Consider the following 26,506-nt stretch of genomic DNA (forward strand, 5'->3'; position numbering starts at 1 on the left):
GGCGTGGCCGAGCGGGCGCGGGTCGGCAGGGCGCTGCGAGGAGGGCGGGTCCGAGCGGGCGCGCAGACCTCCCCAGTCGGCCGCCGCGCGCCCGGCACACCCACCTGCTGGCAGCCCTCGTGTCTCCAGCCGCCTCACATCGCCGTGCCAGGCCCGCACCAGGTCCCGCCTCCTGGGGCTGGGGGTCCGACGCTCCCGACGCTCCCAGGGCTTGTGTGGACCCTGGCGTTCGGCCGGCAGCTGCCGACTGCGGGGCGAGTCCGGGTGCTGCCGGACGCGCCGGGTTGGGCCGGGCGGCGACTGGAGGAGGAGGAGCCGGCGCTCCGGAGGGCACGGGGTGCCGAGTCCCTGGCCTCGCCCGCCCTTTGTCACGACCAAGTGGTGAAAGCGGCGGACTGAGTGCCCGACCGCGGGGAGGGCGTGCTCGGGGCCTGGCGTCCCAGGGCTCCCCCAGCCGGCCGGCCCATGGCAGGAGGCCGATGTTAATTCCGGAGTGACAGGCGGGGTCGCCTCCCAGCCCCAGGGCCTTGATCGCGCTGGTGATGCGATGCGGTGGGTTGGCGTAGCCGCGCTAGCACCATTCTGGCATCACAGAGGAAGCCGGCGACCTGGCGGTGGGGCACCTGGGGAGCCAATCCTTGTGGGACCCTGTCATTTCACAGCCCCATTTCCCACCTGTAAACAGCCCACTTTTACTAATGACAAGAATTCTAGGTGTCCCATCCTTGCAGTGAGCCCAGCTAGGGGCAAAGCTCGGGACCACAGCAGGGACTCGGAGGAGTGAGACCCGCCAACACCTCCACACACTCTGTGACAGGCAGGCATTTCTACAAGGTACATGTATGACCATGTGCAACTGACTGAACTAACTGCACACACATGTAAGCTGTCCCTGTGCTCCTGAACCACTAGCCCACACACACAGTGCCATGCATACAATCCCGTTATTCGGGCATCCTGAGAACACAGGTCTCTGAAAGTCTCTCCCCTCAGGCGTGCCTTTCTGGGCACACACAGGAACACAGTGGCCGTGAGGAGCAGTGGGTCCCGCCGTGTCCCTGTGGCATCTACTGCTACAGGGGGCCCGATGCTGCTGGGACCAGAGTTGTCGGGGAGGCCGACAGGGGGAGGATGCTCTACTCAGAGCATGGAGAGTTCAGCCCCACCCCAGCCCTGCACAGCTGCCTCTGGGCACTCTGCACACACAGCCCTACACTGCTGCCTCTGGGCTCTCTGTACACACACGCAGCCCTGCACTGCTGCCTCCGGGCACTCCGCACACAGCCCAAGCCCTGTAGCTCACACTGCCCTGCAGAGCCTTTACCAGCTCCGGCTCTGCATGTTGGGACTCAGGCCGAAGGCTTGGCAAGCACACACTGCCTACCACTCAGGCCGTGGCATTCCCTGGTACGCAACAGGTGTGTCAGCAGGAACAAGGCCTGGAGAGATGGATTCTGGAGGGACACCGACTGACAACTGGACATGCTCACACCCACTTGAGGGTGCAGCCCAGCATTCCCAAAGCTCACGGGGTCAGTGGTCCCTCTGATTGGACTGCCAGGGTCTCCCTCTTCTGCTTCCTGACCGCATGGTGGCCCTGTGGGACGGTGGATGACAGCTCTGGGCCGGGCACATCTCAGCCTCTGCCCCCCACCACTACTGCAGCCGTCTGGGGCAGGCATGTGCACCTGGGCCAGAACCATGACCCCTCAGCAGAGGGGAGCTTGCAGGCAGAGGAGGCTGGGCCCCAAGGATGAGCTGGGGGGCCAAGACCCAGAGTACACGCACAGCGCATGCTATGACCAGACTTGGAACGACCCCTCATGCTGTCTCATCACTGCAGGGCAGGCCTGGACAGGAGCAAGGTACACACTGGGTGCTGGCCGGCTCAAGTCGCATCCCACCAGGAACTGAACTGTCGCTATGAAATGTGTCCACTCTAACTTGTCGGTCGGTTTGCCAAGGCATCTTATCCTTGGGCATGTGCTTGCTCAGGAAACTGCAGAGCACAAAGCAGCTCAGCACACTTTAAAACACTCCCTCCATCTGCTAAACTCCGCCTGTATGTCCTTCTTGCTTCTATGTGCTTGAAAGGCACAGAGCTCTTCCCTCGGCTGCTTCACTCCCCAGAGGGCGCGTCCCAAGCAGCAGCGGGACCCCGACCAGACACCCACCCATTTCTGTACTTTGATGTGAATCATTTTATTGATAGAGCAGCAAGTAGTCAAATGTCTGGAACCAAAACTAAACCTGAATTTTAAACCAGGAAAAACTCATTCCAGTTTCTGAAGACCCCACTGCGTTACTTAGAAGCACAGTTTGTCAGCGGCTGAAGAATGTCCACAGAAGGCCTAGGAGCGGCACCTGTCCAGGACATTCCAAAGAGGCCGGTCCCTCTGCCCGGTGACGGTAAGCAGCGTCCATTGCACATCAAGTCCTGGGGGAGAAGCACCAACCGTCGCACACGTCATAGCTGAGCAAACCGAAGCCAACCAAGCAGGCACCACCCACCGCTGCCCAGGGGCCCGTGCGGGCGGTGGGCTGGGAGCACATCCTGCCCCCGCCCCGATGCCAAGGCGTCCTCTTATCCATCATTACTAAGAGCTCGGAAAAGCTTAGGCTGTGGACTTGACCTGTGGATGCTAACAAACAATTGCTTAGTATATTTTTAATGAGGCTGGGGGAAGGCAGTATTTTCTAAAACAAAGCAGAGAGGGAAGGGCAGCCCGTGGAAGGCTGGCCCTCGACACCTGCTAGGTTCAGTCCTGGCCATCACAGCATGGCTCCCGATGCGATGAGCAGCGCTGAGCAAGGGGGTTAACAGGCTCTCAGAAACACACAGGCACGCAGGGCACACCGTGCGTTCCCGCTGGGCGTGCCCTCCCGTGGCTGACCCTAACCCCAGCTGACAGCGAGCTCTCCACACCTGAAGCAAGGACCTGGCGCTGGCTTCGGGGAGAGGACCCGGGAGCACACGAGGGGACGTCAGAGGCTCTGCTGGAAGGTTCCTGTTTCCATTACACGGCGTCCTTGCCGAGCTCGCTGAGGTGACTCCATGGCACTGTCTGTATGCTTCACAGCCCCAGCGGTAAGTCATCTTCCGTGTGACAGATGGAGTTTGTGTTCTATAAAGCTTTTATTTAAAAACACAGGCCCAGGGCCTGGCATGGTAGCCTAGCAGCTAAAATCCTTGTCTTTGAAGCACCAGGATCCCATATGGGCACCAGTTCATATCCCGGCCGCTCCACTTCCCATCCAGCTCCCTGCCTGTAGCCTGGGAGAGCAGTAGAGAATGGCCCAAAGCCTTGGGACCCTGCACCGCATGGGAGATACGGAAGCTCCTAGCTCCTGGCTTCTGTACAGCTCAGCTCTGGCTGTTGCGACTACTTGGGGAGTGAACCAGTAGATGGAGGATCTTTCTGTCTCTCCTTCTCTCTCTATAGCTGCCTTTCCAATAAAAATAAATAAATCTTAAGGGGAAAAACATACATAGGCCAAGTGTACACGCACAGGGAGCTCGTGCAGAGAAGCCCAGCCAACACTGTGGTGCAGGTGGTTCCAAAACGGCTTCAAACGAAAGGAACATTCACCATGAGAGCTCGGTGTCAGATCACGCTGGAAGCAGCCTCACCCTGCACGTGAGCGCAGGCTGATCCCCGAAGTCCGTCATGCGGGGAACCCTCCTGCTGGATTGTTTCCAGCTCAAACAGATGCCACCCAAAAGGAAGGTGCCAGCACAGGCCTCTGCAGGCCCACTGGTCCTCTCCTGCCAAGGACACAGGTCTGCCGCCAGTTCCCGCTCTCAGGCTCTGGGGTGCCTGGGACCTCGCCTCCTGCCTCAGGCCCCAGGGAAGGGAGCAGAGCGGACTTGACTGGATCCTTCTGTACTTGGCCAGGCCCTGAGCAGGGCCAGCCAGCAGGGCACATCCCTGGGGTATCAGCCCCAGGCCAGCTTTATCCGCGTACAGTGACCGTTGGCCCTCCCTGTCCCCAAGGTTCGGTATGTCCTGGCACCCGTCACCTTGCCCCTCCTAGGCCAGGTCGGAAGCCATCGTCCCAAGCAGAAGGAGCCTGGGAGTTCCACAGCAGCCGAGGGTCCCTCTGCACCTCAGGCCACACCCCACCCAACAGGGACACCTTCAGGCAGAGCCACTCCACATTCAACTGGCAACCTTCTGCTCTGACATAGCCACACACTTCCAGGTGTCCCTGCAGGGTGCCCGCTGCTCCAAACCCTGACCCCAGAGGAGGCTCGAAGGCCAGGCTCCTCTTCAGGATGGGGCACATGGTTCTCTGCTCCCCACAGGCGGCTCTGTCCCTGCCCCATCGGCTGCTGGGATGCCCTGTTTTTCCAGCTGACTTCTTCCAGAAGGCAGGCTGGCCGCTGCCTCTGGTCAAGCTGAACCCTCACACATGGGCTGCAATCAGCATTCCTGTGCAAGTCCAGCTGGGCAGACCCACAGCCCCACCCCCAGTAGTCTCAATCCTGCTTTCCCCAAGGGTATGTGAGCACAGGGACAAGGGTGAGGGGTGTGTGTGCAAGGATGAGGGTATGCGTGCCTACAAGGTGGGTGAGGGTATGCAAGCGTACAAGGGTGAAATTGTGCAAAAGGGAGGGTGTGCACGAAGGTGAGGGTGAGCGTGGGGACAAGGCAGGTGAGTGGTTTGCTCCCGGAGTCCAGCTCCAGCCGAGTTTGGAATCCCCAGAAAGGGCGCGTGGAGTCGGCAATAAAGAAAGACACAGACACAGACACTTGGTGCGTTCTCACACCAGCTCAAGAAAAGCTGTCCTTTTTATTTACTCAGACACCTTACAAGACTCTACACAAACAACTAATTATTCTATTTTTACTTCAAGACTAAGGGGGCGTGTACAGACATTTGGTCATTCCGTCTGCACTTCAGGGCTAAGCAGGTGTCCCTAAAGATAATTCTGCAATGGGCCCCACACAGTGGCCTAGTGGCTAAAGTCCTCACTTTGAACGTGCTGGGATCCCATATGGGTGCCGGTTCTAATCCCGGCAGCTCCACATCCCATGCAGCTCCCTGCTTGTGGCCTGGGAAAGCAGTCGAGGACGGCCCAAAGCTTTGGGACCCTGCACCCGTATGGGATACCTGGAAGAAGTTCCTGGATCCTGGCTTCGGGTTGGCATAGCACCGGCCATTGCGCTCACTTGGGGAGTGAATCATCGGACGGAAGATCTTCCTCTCTGTCTCTCCTCCTCTCTGTATATCTGACTTTCCAATAAATAAATAAATAAATCTTTTTTAAAAAAAGATAACTCTGCAAAATACTGTATTCATATTCTTCAAAGCAAGCTATTATTCATTCTTCAACAGTAGCCATGGAGCAGCAGCCAGGACTCCAAGGCCAAGGACATGCGATTACCTGCTAATCAGTAGTACCTGCCTACCACATTTCTATTTCTACAATTTACCCATCATTTAGTGGGAAAATAGGTTACAAGGGAAAAACCTAAAATCTAAAACAGAAATTTCAAATATAAAATCCCTCTACAACTATAAACTCTACAACCCCATAAACAATGAAGCAATAATCAAAAGCATTCTTTAATAAAAGCGTCCTTAATTCCTCTAGCTAAAATTATAAAAGCGGCTAAACAATTACATTTTCCTTATTCCAAAAAATTGCAAAGACAGGCTAGCCTTTGAGATAACCATGACTAGATTTATTGTCATAGCAGTTTCAGCCCTCACTCCCATCACTTGCATTAATATTTAGGATATTTTCAAGCCCTTCCCAGAAGGAGTGCTGCATGTGTGGGCCAGATTCTGAGGCAATGGTTCGCACACAATAAAGTGTCCAGAAATGGCACGGGCTTAATTGTGCTCCTGTGTGTAAACTGTCAAAGGCCCACTCACCAAGACGTTATCAGTGACATTAACTCTCAAGCTCTCATCCGCTGCAAACACTGCCTCACAGGAGCAAACAACAATGCCTCAATAGATTACAGGATTCCCAGTGGGGTGCTTGCGTGTCCATGCAGCCAGGGGTGAAACAGCGTCGAGGTGCTCAGAGGCTTCCGCCAGGCCCTGCCTAACAGCTGTAAGCTCCCCCGGGCCTTGCCACACGGGGGCGCTCTTCTCTTCACATCTTTGTGTCATCCACACCCACTGCACGGACCCCAGCAGTTTGCAGAGAGGGCAGGGCACAATGGAGAGCAAAGTCCTGGCTACACACAGGCCTCTGCAGGTCCTGCCCCAGGAGCAGGTGGCAGGTCAAGCCTCCAGGGGACACGCCTGGCCCTCACCAAGCCTCCAGGGGACACGCCTGGCCCTCACCAAGCCTCCAGGGGACACGCCTGGCCCTCACCAAGCCTCCAGGGGACACGCCTGGCCCTCACCGAGAGGCACGGTCACTTTAGTCACCAGAGCTGCTGCCAGCGGAGCTCACGCCCCTCCAGTGGTATCTGCACAACCAGGCTGCAGAGCGGGCGCCCGTGCAGGGCATAACACCTCTGGGCACAGCCCTACACCGCACACCGTCCTCCCTCGGCAGGGACACATGCCCCGCACGCGGGACGCAGCAGTCCTCAGCAGCTGCAACGACCGGGGTGCCCTGGGTTCCCACCGCGCCCAGATGCCGCACTCGGGCCACAGGGCTCAGCCACCACAGCTCGTCTCGTAAGGACCTTGCTGTCCCCTCCGTAAGCTCCTCACCAGTCAGCAGGCTAACCGTGCAAGGGTCACTCTCCCAGCCCCGCCGACCCCGGGTCTACACCAGGGTCATGTCTGCTCACCCTCGCCCCACACACCTGTCAGCCCCAGGCCAGAGGGGCTCCGGGAGGGGCACAGCACAGGGGACACCTCAGGACGGGGGTGCTGGGCTTGCCCTGGAGGAAGCAGCCACCCCCACACCCTGCTGCCACCTTTGCCACGTGCGCCCCTGGTCTCTCCTCCCATACCCTGACCTGTGCCAGGTCCAGCCCAAGGGCCTTCACACGCGTGCACTAAGTGGTCGTGTTTAGGGCAAGGCCTCTTTTTCATTTTGCTACAGAAAAACTGCATTGTGTCTGAACCAAGTTTTACTGAAATGGAATCATTTGATCCAGAAAATGTTACTTTCCAAGGGTAAATTTATTTCAAAATATAAAGATTTATATATTATTTTCTATTACACCATAATAAGCAATTTTTAGCTTCAAAGTAAAAGGTATCACATTAAAGTTCAAAAATAAGATGCCTTCGAAAAGGCAAACATGTTTACAAGCCAACCAAGCCAGTGCCCTGGCGCCCAGGCCCTCCCGTCAGCGCCCCGTTTAAGGCTGCCCCGGGCGGCTGGCTCAGCGCGCTCACCACCGCCCGGCTCGTCGGCTGGCACGGGCGCACGTGCGGCGAGCTGAAGTTACAAACTTGAACGGTTTAGTCGGGTATGTGGCAGCTGCTAGCAGCACACAAAATGGCCAGCCTGCGGCTGCAGGAAAAGACGCCTTCCCCAAGCAAGGTCCGTCACGCGGGGCCACGCCGCGTTCAGCTCAGCAGAGACGAACAGCACTTCATCACCGCGTCCCTGGGGGAGAGGGCGGGAGCCTGAATCCCTGCTCCAGTGCGGTGCTGCCGCGCGGGGCACTGACCCACGCACCCGCGCACTGACCCACGCACCCGCGCACTGACCCACGCACCCACGCACTGACCCACGCACCCGCGCACTGACCCACGCACCCGCGCACTGACCCACGCACCCGCGCACCGACCCACGCACCCACGCACGCACCCGCGCACTGACCCACGCACCCACGCACTGACCCACGCACCCGCGCACTGACCCACGCACCCACGCACTGACCCACGCACCTGCGCACTGACCCACGCACCCGCACTGCCCGACCCGGCACGACACACCCACGCACTGACCCACGCACCCACGCACTGACCCACGCACCCGCGCACTGACCCACGCACCCACGCACTGACCCACGCACCCGCGCACTGACCCACGCACGCGCTGCTGGGATCACGTTACCCTGAGAAGTCGTGTCTCAGCACAGGTGCTGGTCTTAACAAGCAGCAAGTCTAAGTAGCAAACTACTTTCTGAAAGCAAACGACTTAGGGCCCCCAGAAGCCACCTTTTCCTTCATGTCTCTCCGTCTGAACCACTACTTCATTCCGCATGTCTAGCAACATTTTCGGGGATTGTTCTGCACCCCCGCCGATGGAGCTGAGGGAGGGGCCGACGCCCTGAACTGCCGTCCGCTCAGCACCCAGGGCCGTCCGCGGGGCTGCCAGAGCACTCCGTCTGCTACAGCCCCGGTTCGAGGCACAGCCGGGCACCTCGGGGTGACACGGGCCCCACCAGCGTCCTGGTCTAGCTCTGTCAGCTTTAACCTCGAAGTGAGCCTGCCTTCCCACGGCTTCTCTGGGGCAGCCCAGCCCCGGCCCCCCGCCCCTCTTCTCAGAGCAGAATCACGTCGGGGGGTCAGCCCCCATCTGGCCAGTCAGCTCCCAGTCAGCTCCCAGTCAGCTCCCAGTCAGCTCCCAGTCAGCTCAGCTCCCGGCCTGCTCCCAGTCAGCTCTCCACCCGCACAGCTTCAGGCAGGAAGACAGCGTTCCCCAGGTCCCCCAGGCCCCCCAGCTCACAAGTCCACCCACAGTCTTCAATCTGTGTAAACACAACTAAAGGTCCAGAAGTATGACAGAATTCCAAGCAGCTCACCTTGCGTAGGGGATGTAGGACAGACTGTACCTGCAGGAGAAAATCAAGTGTCTGAACTTCACCCAGTGCCACATGGCGGTGCCAGCAGCAGCCACGAGCCCCGTCGCTCAGGATGACCCCAGGACCCTGCCCAGGCCCACCTCCTCCCAGGCTCCGGACGCACCCGCACCATGCTGGTGGCACCAGGGGACCTGCCCGAGCCCCCGCCCACGGCCCTCAGGAGGTCCGGCCTGTGAGCTCTCAGGTAACGACGGATCGGGAAGTGGCTTACCAGGTCATTGACAAGAACTGTAGTATGCAGAATAGTAAGGCCAACCCCTTCTTGTGCCACTATGAACAGTAAGAAGAAAAATTACTTACAAAATGTTTTCACATTCAAGTTTGTCTTGCATTCAAAAACATGGATGATAACTCCATCCATCTGCTATTATGTTAGTCTAATTTTTAGATACCCAGTTTTCATTCTGAAACCACCCATTAATTTGAGTCAATAAACATAACTGCAGTAACTGCAAACAAGCTGAAAATGACTTTTTTGATTATTTGAAAGGCAGAGAGGAACAGAGCTGCAACCTGCAGAGTCACTGCCTCGAAGCAGGCAACAGCTAGAGCTGGGCAAGGCTGGCACCAGGAGTCGGGAGCTCCAGCCAGCTCTCCCACTGGCCAGCAAGGAGGTGCCAGCCACTGCCACCCAAGGGTCATGAGCAGGAAGCCAGAACCAGGGGCATAGCCTAGACTCAAACCCAGGCACCCAGTGTGGGACGCCGACACTGGCCTCCCCACAGCACCCCAAACTGCACCAGATGCTCACCCCACAGCACCCACTTCTTGAAAGTTTTTAAGTTTTAAACTCAACTTCCACTTTGCTAGCAGTCACATGAAGACCTCATGAGCTCTACAGCCCATAAAGAATTTACTCATTCTCTCTTGTCCCTTTTCTTTAATTACTGTTTGAATGAAAAATATTTTACTGTTATCTTCTGAAATAATGTAAACAATTTCTATGGTTATTTTTAAATTGTCTATTTTAGGGCCTAGCAAAATAGTGTAATGGCTAAATCCTCACTTTGCAAGTGCCAGGATCCCACAAGGCCGCGGGGTTCCATGTGGGTGCTGGCTCATGTCCCGGCGGCTCCACTTCCCATCCAGCTCCCTGCTTGCAACCTGGGAAAGCACTGCAGGATGGTCTGAGGCCTTAGGACTTTGCGTCCACAGGCGAGACCCAGAGGAGGCTCCTGGCTCCTGGCCTCAGATCCACTCAACTCCAACTGCTGTAGCCATTTGAGGAGTGAACCAGTGCCAGTTCTTTCCTTGTCTCTCCTCTCTGTAAATCTGATCTGCCTTTCCAATACAACCAATCCTTAAATGATCTACAGGCCAGCATGGGGTGGCACAGAAGTCCCAGTAGCAACGGGGAAACCTAGGATCTAGCTGTTAGTCTCTGGGTACAAATTAAAGGGAGGGGTCAGTGCCACGGCGTAGCAGCCACAGCCTGCAGCAGCAGTATTCCTTCTGGGTGCAGGTTCAGGTCCCAGCTGCTCCACTTCCAACCCAGGACCCCATTAACACACCTCGGAAGGCAGTGGAGGATGGCCCACGTTTTGGGGTCCTGGCACCCACATGGGAGACCTGGAAGACCCTGGATCCCCTAACGCACTGGCCAGGCTCTGGCCAGGGCAGCCACTGGGGAGTGAGCCAGCGGATGGAAGAGCTCCAGCCTCCCTAAGTAACCCTGACCTTCAAGCGAATCAAACCAATCCTCTCATCAGAAAGAAAACAATCTACTCTGGGCACTCCTCCTTCGTCACGGTTCATCTTCATTTACTTCTGCACTTGTGACCCACAGCTCATGAGCACGTGCAGAAGGCTGTGCCCCGCACACAGGACACTGCAGGGCGCCGTGTGACACTGCAGGACGCCATGTGACACTGTAGGGCGTCGTGTGACACTGCAGGGCGCCGTGTGACGCTGCAGGACACCGTGTGACACTGCAGGGCTCCGTGTGGGGCGCCGTGTGATGCTGCAGGGCGCCGTGTGACGCTGCAGGACGCCGTGTGACGCTGCAGGGCGCCGTGTGACGCTGCAGGGCGCCGTGTGACGCTGTCCGTGGCGACCAAGGAGTGACGGCCTCCTACAGCTAGGCTCAGCACGGACTCCCCAGAGCACCGATGATGAGGGCTAAAGGCATTATACACACACCGTGCTTCCCAAACAGGTTTCCGTGGGCACGGCCGGGAGGGAGCTAAGGGCCACGGGGAACTTGGCGACACCAGGGGGCACTCCCAGCCTCCCACAGGGCCTCCCAACAGACTTGGGATCCAGTAACCCATTTTCCTGCCAGCTCCCCCTTGTCCATTTCAGCAGCAGCCTCCCCCCTCGCCCCCGAGCTATGGGGCCATAGCACAGCCCCAGCAGGCTCCCCAGACACCAAGAGCCCAGGCCCCCATGCAGGTGCTGAGCCAGGCTGCAGAGTCTGGGCTCGGGTGGACACTCCTGAGCACTGCCATACCAGACCTCAGGGGTGCCATGTCATCACCTGGCATTCTGAATCCCCAGCGAGGCTGTTCTCAGCTGGGGAAATGACACTCCCTCACCTCCACAGAAAGCCAGCGGGGCCCCCATCACTTACCCAAAAGACAGCGCACAGCGTACAGAAGAGACACAGCTGGAAAGGAGAGAGAGTGCGATGAGTATGCACCTGTGTGCAGCGTGGCCCTCCCCGGATGCTGACGCTGGGGACGCGCGGAAGCCTGCAGCATCCTCGGCTAGCTTCCACATTACTAAGCTCCATGCACAAAGAGGGAGTGCCCATTCCACACCGTCCCTCCACCTATAGCCACATCCAGAGCTGGACACCTGCTGCCTGAGGTTCTCCCACCTGGACCTGGTCAGCTCCCTCTGAATGAGGAGCCACACAGGGGAAAGGGCACATCCGGCCCAGGAGGGGCCTGAAGTGAGGGCGGTGCTGGGAGGCTGCAGCTCTTCACGCTCACAGCGGCCAGCATGGTGACCACCACATGCAGGCACGGCGACCACCGCACGCAGGCACTGCGGGAACGCTGAGTCTGCACCAAGTTCCAGCACCTCACACCTGCCCAGTCACTCTCTCTTAAAAGCTCTAGCACCTCCAAGCCCATCACTTGTTTGGGTATGGTACAACATGCCCAGGGGCAAGTGCTGGGACATTTCAATAAACAAATCCAGGCAAAATCTTAGCGTAATACAGACTTCTTACGGCTCACAGTGTGAAATAATTTATGCTTAGTCACCCAGGTAAAGTTGAATATTAACACATATGTTAATATAAAATTCAAAATAAGCGCAAGTTAGTAAGATACGAAAGCAAACAAAAACACACAAAAAATAGAAAAACTAAAAAAGAATATTTTTTTCCAAATAGAAAACTGGCAATTATCCCTAAAAAGCCCTTCTTTCTCAATTAACGCATATGAATTGGGTCCAAAAAGCTCATTCCAATTGCTGAAAGGCAGAGCAGCCAATGACATCTCAGAGCTCGGGCATGCTGGGATACGAGCTGGTATAAACCCAAACCACGGAGCTGGTGGCAGAGGAGCCCGGATCCCACGTGGGTGACTGCTGGTGTCCCACCGCCCCATTTCCCTTCCAGCTCCCTCCTGTGGCCAAGGGACCTGCACCCGTGGGGAGACCCAGAAGAGGCTCCTGGCTCCTGGCTTCACATCAGCACGGTTCTGCCCACTGCGGCCGCTTGGGGAGTAAAGCAGAGGGAAGATTCTCTCTCGCTCCCCCCTTCTCAGTAATCAATCTTTAAAAATGTAATAAAAGTAAGGTGACAGACACGGTCCTGCTACGTGTTGGCTTCTGCTGCCTGTCCCCTCCGGCCCGGGCTCGACGGCTCACACTCGGCTCACACTCGCGGAGCTGCGGGGCGGAGGCCACAGCGCGGGGCGCAGCGTGCGAAGCCACGCCAGGAGACGTCACTCAAGCAGGAAGATGCTGAGGAATGCTGGCTCTGGCCAAGAAGACCCAAATCATGCAGAAGTGACACGCTCACAGCTCAACAGCCACCCAGCCACAGTCCCCCTCCCAGTCTCCAGCCATAACAGAAACCCCCACAGTTCCTAGCCAAGCTGGTCACTCCTCCCGCGGACAGGCGCCTCCGATCAGCAGCCTGCGGGGGCAGCGGGGCAGCTGGGACAGGACGAGAGTGGCCGCAGGGGTGGGGAGGAGGGACAGGAGGGCGGCCTCAGCAGACACCTGTAACGCAAGGCGCACACCGCCTGGAGCACTCCATGCCCGCGTTCGGAAACAATGACTCTAGCTGCGGTCAGCAGTCCACACGGCAAAGCTGCCACCGCTCACTGCTCACTTACAAGCATAACAACAGTGGCAAGCAATCTTGTCGGTTCAAACATTTTCTTCAGTTGCTTCACGGGTCCCATCAGAAAGCAGGTGCTATTTGAAAAAAACAAAACGCAAAAGTTGAGCATGCTAATTTGGCTATGCACAAATGAACAGTTTCAAAAAGAAACCCTAAACTAAGGAAAAAAATCTCACAATAAATCTATCTTTTCTCCCCTAATGTTAAAGGCAATGGAACTGTGAAAAAATGTAGAAGTGTAAAGGGAAAGTAAAAGTTAAATAGGGGGGATGTGTGTTATAGGAAGGGGTTATGTAGGATGGTATTGAGTAAGAAGGGATGAAGTAAAAGAAAATAGTGAGGGGATAAGCAATAATAAATGGTACGAGGGAGGGAATAATAACATAATGATAAGTGGGATAGGATAAGAAGGGGGTATTGGGGGGAAGAGTGAGAAGAATTAGAAAAAAGGGAAAAAAACGAGGGAGAAAAGAATGAACAATAGGGCGTGGGGAAAAGATAGAACGGTCTGACTAGTAAGAAGGGTAAGAATAAATAACGCGGGGGGTCATTCTATATCTGGTGGATTGTTACGGGATTATAGGCGTGGCCCATGAAAATAAGGGACTTGAAGATGAAGAATAAAATGGGGCACAGCCATCCCATGACGACGCTACGGGCATGGGCGGCCACGCAGGCCTACGTATGAGGAGAAAATACTTGTGTGTGACATGCCGGTGGTACTGACAGAGCAGCAATATTAAAGGCCATGGCCCCCATGTGGGGTACCTATTCCAAACCGGGATTCTAAAGGCTCAGTAACGGGAAGGGTGGCATGCCAGCGGAAGAGAGATGACGTCACCACTGCCCTGAGCCCCACGGCTGGCCCTGGGGTGCAGCAGCCCCGAGTCTGGGGCCACTGTCTGCGACCCACCAGCCTCATGCCTGCTCTGGGCTGCCACCTCCAGGTACAAGCGGGGGAACGGCAGCTGCCCATGCACTCACTAGAGTGCAGGGAAACTGTGCAGTCACTGACCCCCAGCAAGGGCCCCAGGCCACTCTCACCACTGACACTGTGATGGCAGTGAGCAAGCAAGAGCCAGGACACACCCGCTAGACGGACATGCAGCCAGCAGCTGCCCTGCAGGAGCGGGTGCCTCTGACAAGGGCCCCATGGCCATGGCAGCACACCTACCTGGCCAAGGCAGCGAGGTTCCCAAGGGTGTAAAACACAGCAAAGAGCTTCGCGCCCCCGGGCAGCCACAGCAGGCCAGTTCCCTAGGTGAGACGGTACAGTTAAACAGCTTAACACATGAATGTGCTATGGACAGCAGTCGGATAAGCAAACATCACCAGATCATGCTGAATACCACCACGTTAGCCTGCCGACCTGCCCTGACGCACCTCTACTCGTAGCAATCCCACTCCATTTACATGTTTCAAATGCAGTTACAACAAGCAGGTGCGTGCTGAGGCCACTCGATGGGCTGCTATCCTAACAGACTTCTCTCAAGTAAAATTATTTCAGCATGCAAAACTTCCAAAAATATTTCTGCATTTTCAAGAAGTGATCTGCAGCCCTTGAGACATGTCCCACCAAGAGCGTCCCCAGGGAGCGAGACACTGCCCAGCATCAAACGGACAGCTGGTCTAACACAAAACAAAAGCGAGTAGGCAAAAACAAGCTTTAACTCACAAGGAGAGAGAAGAAGACGCCAGCTACGAAGCAGATGGCAAACCACTTCACTCTGGTGCTAAAGCTGAGCGACGAGGCGTCCAGGACCTGGGGAGACGAGAGAGCTGGGACACACGCTCCCACCGCCACTGACCGCTCACCCCACACCACATAAAGACAGCAGCTGTTGTAACGCACGCCCCGCACGGGCCAGGGCCACATCCGGGGCGACCGAGGGACACTGGAAGGCTTTGCTAGGCCTGACCATGTGCCTGCGTCCCCAAGCCCTTCGGTGCACACCAACAGGGATCAAAGGACGGAATGCATGAGACACATGAGGAAAACGTGTCCTGCTGGGCCAGCACTGTGCCCCACGTGACATCAGTGCACAGTGCCAGCACTTCCTATCATGTGACACAGTGCAGTGCCAGCATTTCCTGTCAGCATGCCAGCTGAAACCTGGCTGCTCCAGTGCCAATCCCCTCCATGCTAACCTGGCAAGAACATCCCAGAGAGGTACAAGAACCCAGGCACAGCTGGAACCCATCAGGGTCTCCGCCATGGGCAGCAGAGGCCCGGTGCTGCCCACAGGAGGGCGCTGAGCAGGCCCGCGGGTGCTGCCACAGTTTCCATCATGGACAGTTCCCTGCAGTCCATCTCAGCAAAGCCTCGAGTGCCCCCAATCGTACAGACAATTTACACCTCAGCAACAACGCTCCTAGATGCTGCATAAACCCCAGCTGCACTTGCCGGTGGCTGTGTGGACACCCTTAGGTGGCCAGGCGAGCTGTCCCAGCAGGGGTCACACTCCTTACCTCGCCAGCTCACTCTGCGGTCCACGTGCAGCATGAAAAGCAGAAAACAAAAGCTGAAGGTCTCTCAACACTTCCGCGGGGACACACTTAAAACGCTGCTTACCTCGGCTCCACGCACGCACGCCTGCCTGCCCCAGCGCCGAGTGCCCACTGCTCTACCCACAGCAGCGGCAGCTGGGCTGGTCTGCCCCGTGCGCGGGACCCGCCCGGGCACACGCCAACGCACGGAGCAGAGAGCAGCTAAAGCGCATCGTGGGGCAAGTGCCCCGAAGTTCTGCTTTAAAGACTGGGAAATGCATGAATTAGCTCACTTTACACAAACTCAAAAATTAATTTAAAAAAGAAAAGGGGCAAAGTTGAATCATTTCACAATGCAGTCAAATCGAAGGATCATGGTGCATACCGTGAACACAAACAACTGTACTGTCCCTTTAAAACAGACGGTCCAGGATGGCCCAACCCAGTAAGTGACACATCACACAAGCAGAATGAAGCATGGCAACTGCATAATTATCTCAGCACACACAGGCAGGATGGCAACACAACACTGTCCCATGACAACTTGAAAACACAACAAAGGCAACGCACAAACCCACACAGTCAACACTGCTCAGAATGGCGAAAAGCCGTAGTATTATGTCTGCTCGGGGCGTTTACTCACTGTAGTTCTGCAAGTTCAGAGCCATTAGGCAAGAAACAGAAATGAGGATCTCAGAACATCCCTGCTTGCAGAGGACACGGCCGGCCACGCTGCGGAAGGGGAGGAGTCCGAAAGCGACTATCAGAACTGCAGGCGGACTCGGCAAGATTGCAGGAAACAAGATGAACACACAACAGTGCTGCCAAACGTACGCCTGAGAACTACGGGAGTCACAGCCACAAAGGACTAGAACGCCTGGAGATACAGCTAAGCAAGATGTAAAACAGCTCTGATGAAAACCACAAAACACAAAAGAAAACAAAACATTCCTTATTTTCAATTGTGGTTTCTCAGGTTCACTTGAGTTCAGACACGTCGCTACTTCTCCTTTCTTGCACCACTTGGAAACCACCCATTGTTCCCAAGCTGAGCTGCGGGGATTCAACGGCCAGCTTGTTCTCCCAGCAACAACACGGCGGTTATTTCCACTCCATCTTTCTCCTCCACTGCTTTCCTCCACCTGACAGTATTCAAAACACAAGCCCTGCCCAAGGGCTGCCCTCCGTAAGTTCACCCACCAGCCAAGAGTTTCTCTCAGAAACAAGGCCAGGGAAGCTGAGCCCGGCGAGTCAGCGGGCAAGATCCCAGCCTGGCAGAGCCCAGCAGCTCCAGGAGGGCACCTGCAGCTGGCTGCATTTTCTTTATTTTTTAAGATTTTTTTTTTTTTGAAAAGGCAAATTTAGTGAGAAGGAAAGCCACGTGAGCAGTGGCAGGGCAGTCCCACCAAAGCCAGCAACTTGGCATCCTGAATCTTTCGCCTCAAAACAGACACAGACACCCTAAAATGCCACCTGTCTTGAGGATTGGCACTGTGGCATATGAGTTAAGTTTCCGCCCGTGGCTCTGGCATCCCATATGGGCACTGGTTCGTGCGCTGACTGTTCCACTTCCAATCAAGCTCCTTGCTTATGATCTGGGGAAGCAGCAGAGAATTGCCCAAAGTCAGGACCCTGCACCTGCATGGGAGACCCAAAGGAAGCCTCTACATTCAGATGGGCTCAGCTCTGGCCACTGCAGCCATTTAGGGAGTAAACCAGCAGATGGGTGATCCGCAATCTGCTTCTCCTTTCTGTAACTCTGCCTTTCAAATAAAAATTAATAAATACATTTTAAGAACAATCATGACCACCCTACACCAAACTGTCACCAATGACTTGAACAATTTGCTGTGTTTGCTCATGCAGGAAGCCGAGGCAGAGCAGGCACCCTCGGAGGAGGCCTGCCCTGTGGTCAGCTGGTCCTCACTGAACAAAAAAACACGGCAAGGACAAGGGCTCCCAGCAGTCACTGCGCCTGGTGAGGCTGTCCCCCCGGTGAGGCTTTCCCTGGTGAGGCTGTCCCCCTGGTGAGGCTGTCCCTGGTGAGGCTGTCCCCCCGGTGAGGCTGTCCCTGGTGAGGCTGTCCCCCTGGTGAGGCTGTCCCGGGAGGCAATGAGCCCCCCTCCCTGGGGTACCCCATCTCAGGGGACTTCCACTACCACAGGCTGACCCACCATTCTCTGCATCTCTTCCAAAGTCACAGCACACCCTCTCCCCACTGCCTGGGCTCACACCGTCCCGCACCGCCTGGGCTCACACCGTCCCCCACCGCCTGGGCTCACACCGTCCCGCACCACCTGGGATCACACTGCCTCCCTCACCCCCACTGCCTGGGTTCACACTGCCTGCCCCACCCCCACCACCTGGACTCACACTGCCTGCCCCCCTGCACTGTCTGGACTCACACTGCCTGCCCCACTGCACTGCCTGGACTCACACTGTCTGTCCCCCTTCCCAATACTGCCTGCCTGGAGCTCACATTCTCTGAGCCACCCTCGCTGTAGCACTTGTCCTCATGCAGGACTCCTGGCCAGGTCCCAGGAACTGTCTAGGATCCACGCCACGGACCCCACACACAGCTAGCCTGGCCTGAGCCTCATGCCCTCATGCCCAGGGACTGTCCCCCGCCAACCCAGCTCCTCCTGTCCCAAGGTGTCTGAAGGTCCCCACCTCAGCCGCCCTATCCCAGGAAACCACCAGGTCCGCTGGAGCCCACTGGAGCCTTTCTTCCTAGGCTCTGAATGGTGGGGCAGCCAGGGCCCCTACCTGCCTGGCACCTACACTGCGGCTTCTCACTCCAAGCCCTGGCTCCTCCACACCTCCACTTCCCCCCCACAGTGCCCACTCCTACCTCCCACCACACTGCAGCTCCTACGGGCAGTCCCCACCCCCACCCCTGGCTGACACCCAAGCAGCTCCCACCCCTCACCGGATCCTTCATCCTCCCAGTGAGGGGGTGTTTGTGCCCGCGGCCCAGGTAAGCCTGGCTGCCTGGCCAGGTTTTCTCCAGGGAATTATCTAAGGTTTGTCCACGGGACACCAAGCGTTCCCTTGAGTTGCCTCTGCCTGCACAGGCTCATTCATTACCCAACTCAGCCTGCATGACCGGGTGTGGGGGGCAGCAGCTGCTATTCACAGTTCTGCTGGCCCTGTGTGCCCAGGGACCACCCTCAGGTTCAGATGGCACCTTGCCACTCCCATCTCGTGAGGTAAGAGAAGTGTGGGGTCTCCCTGGGGCCGCTGGGACATGAGGACTAGCCCCATCCCAAGGCTCCCTGGAGCTTCACCTCCCAACACTGTCATGGTTGTTAGAGAGGGCTAGGCAGCACCTTAGGGATCCGGGGAGACATTCGCTGCCTGACCCAGCCGAGCAGTGACACAGGGTCCCCCTAAGGGGCCTCATGGAAGGCTGTCTCCTCCCAGACTCCAACAAAGGATCACAACATCACACTGCACTGCATGGCCACATAACGCACTACACGGGCACCAACAGCACCGCGCTGCACAGCCACACCGCACTGCACAGCCACACACTGCACTGCACAGCCACACTGCACTGCCACACACTGCACTGCACAGCCACACACTGCACTGCACAGCCACACACCGTACTGCATTACACAGCCACACACTGCAGTGCACAGCCACACCGTACTGCATTACACAGTCACACACTGTAGTGCACCTCACTACACAGCCACACTGCACTGCACAGCCACACACTGTACTGCACAGCCACACACTGTACTGCACAGCCACACACTGCAGTGCACAGCCACACACTGCACCTCACTACACAGCCACACACTGCAGTGCACAGCTACACACTGCACTGCACAGCCACACACTGCAGTGCACAGCTACACTCAGCACTGCACTGCACAGCCACACACTGCACTGCACAGCTACACTCAGCACTGCACGGCCCGCACTGCACTGCACAGCTATGCACTGCACCACACAGCCACACTGCACAGCCACACACTGCACTGCACAGCTACACACAGCACTGCACAGCCACACACTGCACGACACGACCAGCAACAGCACCGCACTGCATTACACAGCCACACGCTGCACGACACGACCAACAGCACTGCACTACACAGCCACACACTGCACTGCACAGCTACACACTGCACTGCACGGCCCACACTGCATTGCACAGCTACACACTGCAGGCACTGACACTCACTGCACCACACAGCCACACAGTGAATAGCCACAGCACACTGTAGGACCACGTAGCACACAGCCACACTCTGCACCACATGTCCAGCAGGCTGTCCATGCACACACAGCACCCAGCCACACTCTGCACCACATGGCCAGCAGGCTGTCCACGTACACACAGCACCACCCAGCCACACTCCATACCCCACACAGTCACACACTGCAGCCCGTGCAGTACACAGCACATCCACGCCTGAATGGCCAGCACAGGCCCCTCAGCTTGCCTTCCCCTTTCACCCCATTCACACCCAGCCCCAAGGGACCCTCCTTCCCAGGGCTGTGCACCTCAGGCCGTGTCCCAAGGTGCTCTACAGCTTGGAGCCCAGGCATAGGACCCTTGCGTGGCACACAGCAGATGGTGACTCCTGTCAGCCATCCTGTCATCTCCTGTCCTTTTGAGACGGCCTTCTCCCTCCCAGCACACCACCACCCAACCACCTGCAGGCAGGACGGCGGCCCTCCTCAGGCCAAAGCATCTGTCCACGGCACTGTCCCTCTGCTCCACGCCAATCCTTCTCCACCTAGCTTGTCTTCCCTCTGGACAGCCGGCTCCCAGCAAGTGACAGTACCGCTTTCAGGGCCCCTAAAGAACTTCCTCCAGCACAGGAACCCGCTGAGCACCCTGAGGGGCCAGGCGCTCAGCCGTGTAAACGGCAGTGGACCATGGTGCACACATGGGGCACGCTGGGGAACTCAGCATGGCGTGTCGGGGCGGCAGCCCCAATGCCCCTCGTGGGGATTGGGGTCCGTGCCACTCAGTGGGAGACCTGGACCAAGCTCGGCTGGCAGGCGGGAAGGAGCAGCATTCAACACAAAGGTCAACAAAAGCCCCAGGGAAGACAGGATCTGCTCAGGATGCAAATAGCAGAACCCGGCCCGGCTTCCGACTGGAGGAAATGACCCTGGGGAGTCGCACGGACGAAGCACACACGCGCACACACAGGATTTTTACAATAATCATTCTAAAATAAAAACTACCGAGAGTCACGGCCTTACCAACGCCTCACTCGGTATGACCTGGCTTCGGGCGGCCTCCCCACTTCCCACACACCCTTCTCCGGGGCGGCCGGTGCACCTGCGCGCCGTGGACGCCGCGTCCAGCAGGCGGTCGGCGCTGAGGGCCAGCGGGGACCCCGGAGGACTTAGGGGAGACCCGCCCAGCCCCCCGAGTCCCCCTCCCCGGGCGGGCCGCTACCTGCGCGGTCAGGCCCTGCTCCTCGTCGTCCTGGCCGCTCAGGACCCGCCGCAGCTTGTCCATGGCCGCACTCCGGCCGCCGGCCGCCCGTCCGCAACCCCGCAAACCCGGACGCGAACCCCGCAAATAGCCGCCGGAAGCCTGGAACGTCCGCTTCCGGCTCCCCAGTGCGGAGCCCCACCCCCAGGGACGGAGCGCCTGCGCACTGCCTCCGCGCGCCCACGTGACTCGGGGCGTGCGGGCTCTTCCTGCCCCGGGGAGCAGCCTGGCGGCTCCGCTTCCGGAGACACCCGCTTGTCAGGTGTAAATGGGCGTTGGCCGTTTCACCTGCCGCGGGAGGGGACGGCCAGGGCCGCAGGACAACACCCCGGGCGCTGCCACCTCGTCCTAGGCCTGCAGCGCCGGCATCCCGGGCGGGCGCCGGTTCGCGTCCCGGCCGGGGAGGACGGCCCTGCAGGCCTGCGGGAGACCTCGGGGTCGGCTCAGCTCTGACCGCCTGAGGAGTGAGCCAGCCATGGGACCTCGGTGTCTCCTCGGTGTCAGTCCCGGGGAAGGAAGGAAGGGGCCGGCTGCCCCCGGGGGCCTGCAGCTGCGGACCCCCCCACACCCGCCTGAGTGCCTGGGTTCTCAGGGCCCCTTCCTCTGCTGTTGCTGCGTACCTCTCTGAGGCAGCGCTGCCATCCTCGGCCTCCCTGGGTGGCCCCAGCGGGCAGGGCTGCAAGGGTGAGCCAAGCGGTTCTCCGGGGGCTCCTCCCACGCGGGTGCAGGGGCCCAGGCACCTGGGTGCCGGGTGGGACTTGAACCATGCTGGCCCCTCAGTGGCTTCACCACCTGCTGGAGGTGCCGCCCCGTGAGGAAGTCCCCGCTATGTAAGAGGGGTACTGAATCGTGGCCAGAACGCTGGGACGTGGCTGCATTGTGTGCAGCGGATGTGTGTCACAGGATTTTTGGGGTTTTTTTTTGCATCAATGAGTAGAAAAGAGTTAGCATGGCAAACAGTCACACGAGAATCTGCTTTTATTGACTTGAGAGGCGGAAAGAAACACACAGAGGGCTTCCATCTGCTTGCTCACTACTCCATGACGGAAGCCAGGAGCCCCGAACTCCGCCTGGTCCCCCTCACTGCTGCCAGGGACCCGAGGACCCAGCCGCCACCTGCCGCCACTTGGGCCACCCGTTAGCCCCAGCTAGGCGGGAAGCAGAGCCAGACTTGAACCCCAGGCACTCCAACCTGGGCTGCCCGTATCTTCACTGCTGAACCAAAAGCGGCCATGTCTCAGAGCCTGTCGAGAGCCCTCAGATGACAATGGTGAGCGGCACAGCTCAGGGGCTGCGGCAGGGACACACGGCCTTGCATCCTCCCTTCCCGACCACGTCTGTGCAGGCAAAAGAAGGCTTGGAGACTTTATTCACATTAACAGCAGGCCAAAGTGTCTGTCAGTGGATGAAAGGGACGCACTGCACAGATCCCGTGACGCCACAAGGGGGCGCCACATCGCCACCAACCGTCCTCCCCCAGGGACTGTGTGATGGCCAGCAGGTGCTGGGGCGGGGTCGGCTCTAAGGGGGAGCTGCTCGGCCACAGCACCCCCACGTCCACCCCAGGCCAGGATCACCACCTCGGATCTCAGGCAAAGCAGGCACAGGTGGCTGTGGCAGTGCTGTGCAAATCTTGCCATCCTGCCCAGCTGCTACAGGGCAGCAAGTCTGCCATTTATTCCTAACTTGTGTAGGAGCCTCCCGTGCAGGGCTGCCACTGTCTTGGGCCGCCCCGTCCTGCCCGAGTGGACCAAACAAGGAAGGAGGAAGGAGGCCGAGGGCTACGCCGGCTCTGCTGCAACCACAGGCCTCCTGCAAGGGCCATTCTCCGTTTTCTCCCACCCAGGTTGGGAGAACCCCAACAGGTCGAGAAACGCCCACACTTGTATTAGAGCAGGAGCTGAGGCCCAAGTACAAGCCAGTGTTTTTGCTACCATGGCTGTTGGCACAAAAACTGCGTGGCTTAGGGGAGCGTCCTGGGATCCTCACACCCCGGGCTGCTCTCATCAGCCAGCTGTCGCTCACTGGGTGCCGCTCACTGGGGTTGTTGTTCATGGCCTTGCCTGGGGGGCAGCCCAGGGAGTCCACTGGCACAGGGCTGGGTTCACCTCCGAGCCTGCCTGACCATGCGACCCACCTCAGGCCTCCTCCGAGCCCTGCCCGTGGTGGCGTGGAATCCAGCAGCACAGAGCGCAGGCCTTGTCAGGCGCCGTGGGGAGTGGGCCCGCCACAGTGCCTGCCTCTTTCGCAGTCCTGTGCACGGGGTGGAGGCAGCTGGGCTTCCCTGTGTGGACTGACGCTGCCAGGCCGGGGGCAAGTTGCCCTGCAACACACACTTCCTTACCATGCTCTGCCCTCGGAAAGCTGTGACCAGTGCGTAGGGTAAGGAAAACCCATGCATGACACAGGAATCTTTTACACCGAAATAAGCTTCCAGCTCCACTCTCCCTGATCTTCGCTCATCCCAGCCTTATGCCCTAACACTTGCTAATGGCAGTTCCTGTTTACGACAGAGTCTCTGTTTCCTTTGGGGGGCTGTGCAGCTCCTGGTGGGCGTGCATGCCTGCAGGCTCCCTTCCATCTTGCAGGACAGTGGCTCCGGGGAGAGGGGCTCAGTTGAGCCTGAGGATTCCTACCGAGGACCACTGTAGGCACTCACAGCATCCCGGCATGGGCCGCTGGGGCATCTTCAGGCCGGCCCCCTTTTGCAATCGCAGCCTCAATTCCTGGACCCCCCGAGGCTCCAAGCCCACCGGGGATCTTCCCAACACTGCATCACTCCCTTTAGTTTTGTTTTGAAAGATTTATTTGAAAGGCACAGTTTACAGAGAGAAGGAGAAACAGCTCGTCCATCACTGGTTCACTCCCCAAGTGGCCGCGACGGCCAGAGCTGGGCTGGGCTGAAGCCAGGGACTGGGAGCTTCTTCCAGATCTCCCACACAGGTGCAGGGCCTAAGGACTGCCATCTTCCACTTCCACCCCAAGTCACAGCAGGGGGCGGGGTTAGCAGTGGAGTCCAAGCGGGATGCTGCCACCACAGTGGAGGCTTAGGCCCTTGGAGTGCACAGGGCAACGGGGCTGGCATCTCCCTAAGGACGCCTGAGCAGACAGAAGAGCCACGTGCGCTGTGAGTCAGGGGCCTCTTCTCACACTGACTCACAGTGGAGCAGGGACATGTGACCTATTGGCTGTGTGCTTCCTGAGGCCTGCGTTCGTGCTGTCCCCACCTCTTTGTCATCTCTGGTCTTGCCAGCCGGGATCCAGGCTTCCATTGCCTGGAGGAAGGCTGACTTCTCAGCAGAATCCTAAACGAAGCAGGACAAGCAGGACGCACCATCAGAATCACTCACTGTCCCCGTAGAGATGCGCTTCCCAGTGGGGGTGGCACCTGGTGCAGAGCTCTCGGTCCACGGTGCACGGCCGCCTCGCATGGAGCTCTCGGTCCACGGTGCACAGCCACCTCGCATGGAGCTCTCGGTCCACGGTGCACGGCCACCTCGCATGGAGCTCTCGGTCCACGGTGCACGGCCACCTCGCATGGAGCTCTCCTTCCATGGTGCATGGCCACCTCGCATGGAGCTCTCGGTCCACGGTGCACGGCCACCTCACATGGAGCTCTCGGTCCACGGTGCACGGCCACCTCGCATGGAGCTCTCCCTCCTGGGCTCCACGGTGCACGGCCGCCTCGCATGGAGCTCTCCTTCCACGGTGCACGGCCGCCTCGCATGGAGCTCTCCTTCCACGGTGCACGGCCACCTCGCATGGAGCTCTCCTTCCACGGTGCACGGCCACCTCGCATGGAGCTCTCCTTCCACGGTGCACAGTGCACAGTCCTACGCTGCCTCCTGGCAGTAGCTGTTAACCATCTTCCTCCCTGCACCCCTGGGTGCGGCTGATTCTATCCACAACTCAATGTAGTGCCAGTCAGGCGGGCAGCCTCCTCCTGCCCCCCACGCTCCCCACCGGCAGCTGACAAGGCTGTTCCTGTGGGTTGCAGGCCTGACAACCCCAGTTCCCCTTGAGGCTGCCTGCAGTTCCGCGGCTGCCCACAAGGAGGTGCACAACCTTCCCGGGGACTAGAACACAGGAGCCAGCAGCACTGTCCCTTAGAGTGACTTGCTGGTCCAGTCCCTTCTTGAGAGGAGAATGAAGAGAAGGTGGTGGGGGTGTGGCTGCGGGGTAACTTCCCAGAAGCGGGATTGCTGGGAGAGGGAAGTGCCCGGGGTGTCTGGCTGGGCACGGCTAGCTCCCTTCCAGGACGTCCTGCACCGGTCCAGTGAGGCTTTGTCCCCGATGGCCTTGGCCAGGGGCTGCATTGCGGGCTCCTTGCTTTTGCCAGGAGGGACACATAACACCTGTCGGCCCTCGGGAGCCACAGTTCTGCATGCATGGGTGCAGCAGGTTGAAAACCACAGGGACCTGTCCTGTGGTGCCACCATCCCATGGGAGCCAGTTCTAATCCCAGCAGCCCCACTTCCCATCCAGCTCCCTGCCTGTGGCCTGGGAAAGCAGTCGAGGACGGCCCAAAGCCTTGGGACCCTGCACCCCCGTGGGAGACCCAGAAGAGGCTCCTGGCCCTGGCTTTGGATCAGCCTACCTCCAGCCATTGCACTCACTTGGGAAGTGAATCATCAGACAGAAGATCTTCCTCTCTGTCTCTCCTGCTCCATGTATATCTGACTTTGTAATAAAAACAAAATAATTTTTTAAAAGTATATGTATATTCTGAGGTTTCTTCCACACTCTGAGCCCCATGGAACAGACTGCTCCGAGGCCTTCCTTTCCATAGAAGCTACTTTTCCTCTTGCAGTTTCCAACTTCCTGCCTACCTGGAGTTTATTCTGTACAGACATCCGGGTGCCAGCCAGTTGCAGTGGCCAAGCTGAGTCTGCCCATGCGCGAGGAAGGTGCACGCCGCTGTGCCAGCCAGCCTGCTGTCCATCGGTGCTGGGCGGAACACAGACGCTGTCAGTCACTGCCCCGATGCCGGAGTCCAGCCCAGTCGGAACTCGAGGAGGGTGCATGGATGAGGCGTAAAGAGGAACGGAATGGACCCCTAGGATTCCATGATCATAACGGACCGTGCGGGAAAGCTGTCCGCTTTATTTATACAGAAGCAGTCACAAGCCCTGGCTCAGACTTTTGACGTCACGCTCCTGTGGGTGTTTCCAAGGATAATTCTGCCATTTGTTTCACCTAAAAACTCTAGAAGTTCCTGCCATAATTCTTATTCTACAACTCAATCTTGTATCACAAAGAAAAGGAGAACTTAAAGATCAAGGAAAGAATGAAAGCCTAAATTCAGGTCCCTTGATTAGCATAAGGTCAATGGGGACAGCGAAGATAGCATGAATGATAGAAGGCCCTTTTTGCAAGACGTTATTATTGACATTAACCTCCAAGCTCACAGTGAGTAAAAGGCCAGCTTCACAGTAACAAACAATGCCTGCATGGATTGGAATTCCCCAGCAGGGTGGTCCTGTGTCCATGCACAGGGAGGGGAGCTGCATTCAGGTG

General features: G+C 57.9%; 1 protein-coding gene across 2 annotated transcripts; it reads right to left on the reverse strand.

Annotated features, from left to right (window-relative positions):
• Positions 1–7,083: 7,083 nt before the first annotated feature.
• SFT2D1 (SFT2 domain containing 1) lies at positions 7,084–21,095 on the reverse strand. 2 transcript variants are annotated; one of them, XM_040965337.1, is made up of 8 exons: positions 20,951–21,091; positions 14,711–14,797; positions 14,210–14,292; positions 13,028–13,109; positions 11,305–11,340; positions 8,947–9,005; positions 8,676–8,705; positions 7,084–7,531 (listed from the first exon to the last, which is right to left on the reverse strand). In XM_040965337.1, exons 1-8 carry the CDS (start codon positions 21,011–21,013, stop codon positions 7,492–7,494), a joined length of 480 nt encoding a protein of 159 aa, XP_040821271.1. In that variant the 5' UTR covers positions 21,014–21,091; the 3' UTR covers positions 7,084–7,491. The 2 variants fall into 2 exon arrangements, with proteins under 2 accessions (XP_040821271.1, XP_040821272.1); XM_040965338.1 differs by lacking the exon at positions 11,305–11,340 and having other exon boundaries at positions 20,951–21,095.
• Between the last annotated feature and the right edge of the window lie 5,411 nt (positions 21,096–26,506).

Source organism: Ochotona curzoniae, unplaced genomic scaffold (assembly GCF_017591425.1).
Source record: "Ochotona curzoniae isolate NIBS_2020 unplaced genomic scaffold, NIBS_Ocur_1.0 scaffold_3890, whole genome shotgun sequence".
In the NCBI taxonomy this organism is placed as follows: domain Eukaryota; kingdom Metazoa; phylum Chordata; class Mammalia; order Lagomorpha; family Ochotonidae; genus Ochotona; species Ochotona curzoniae.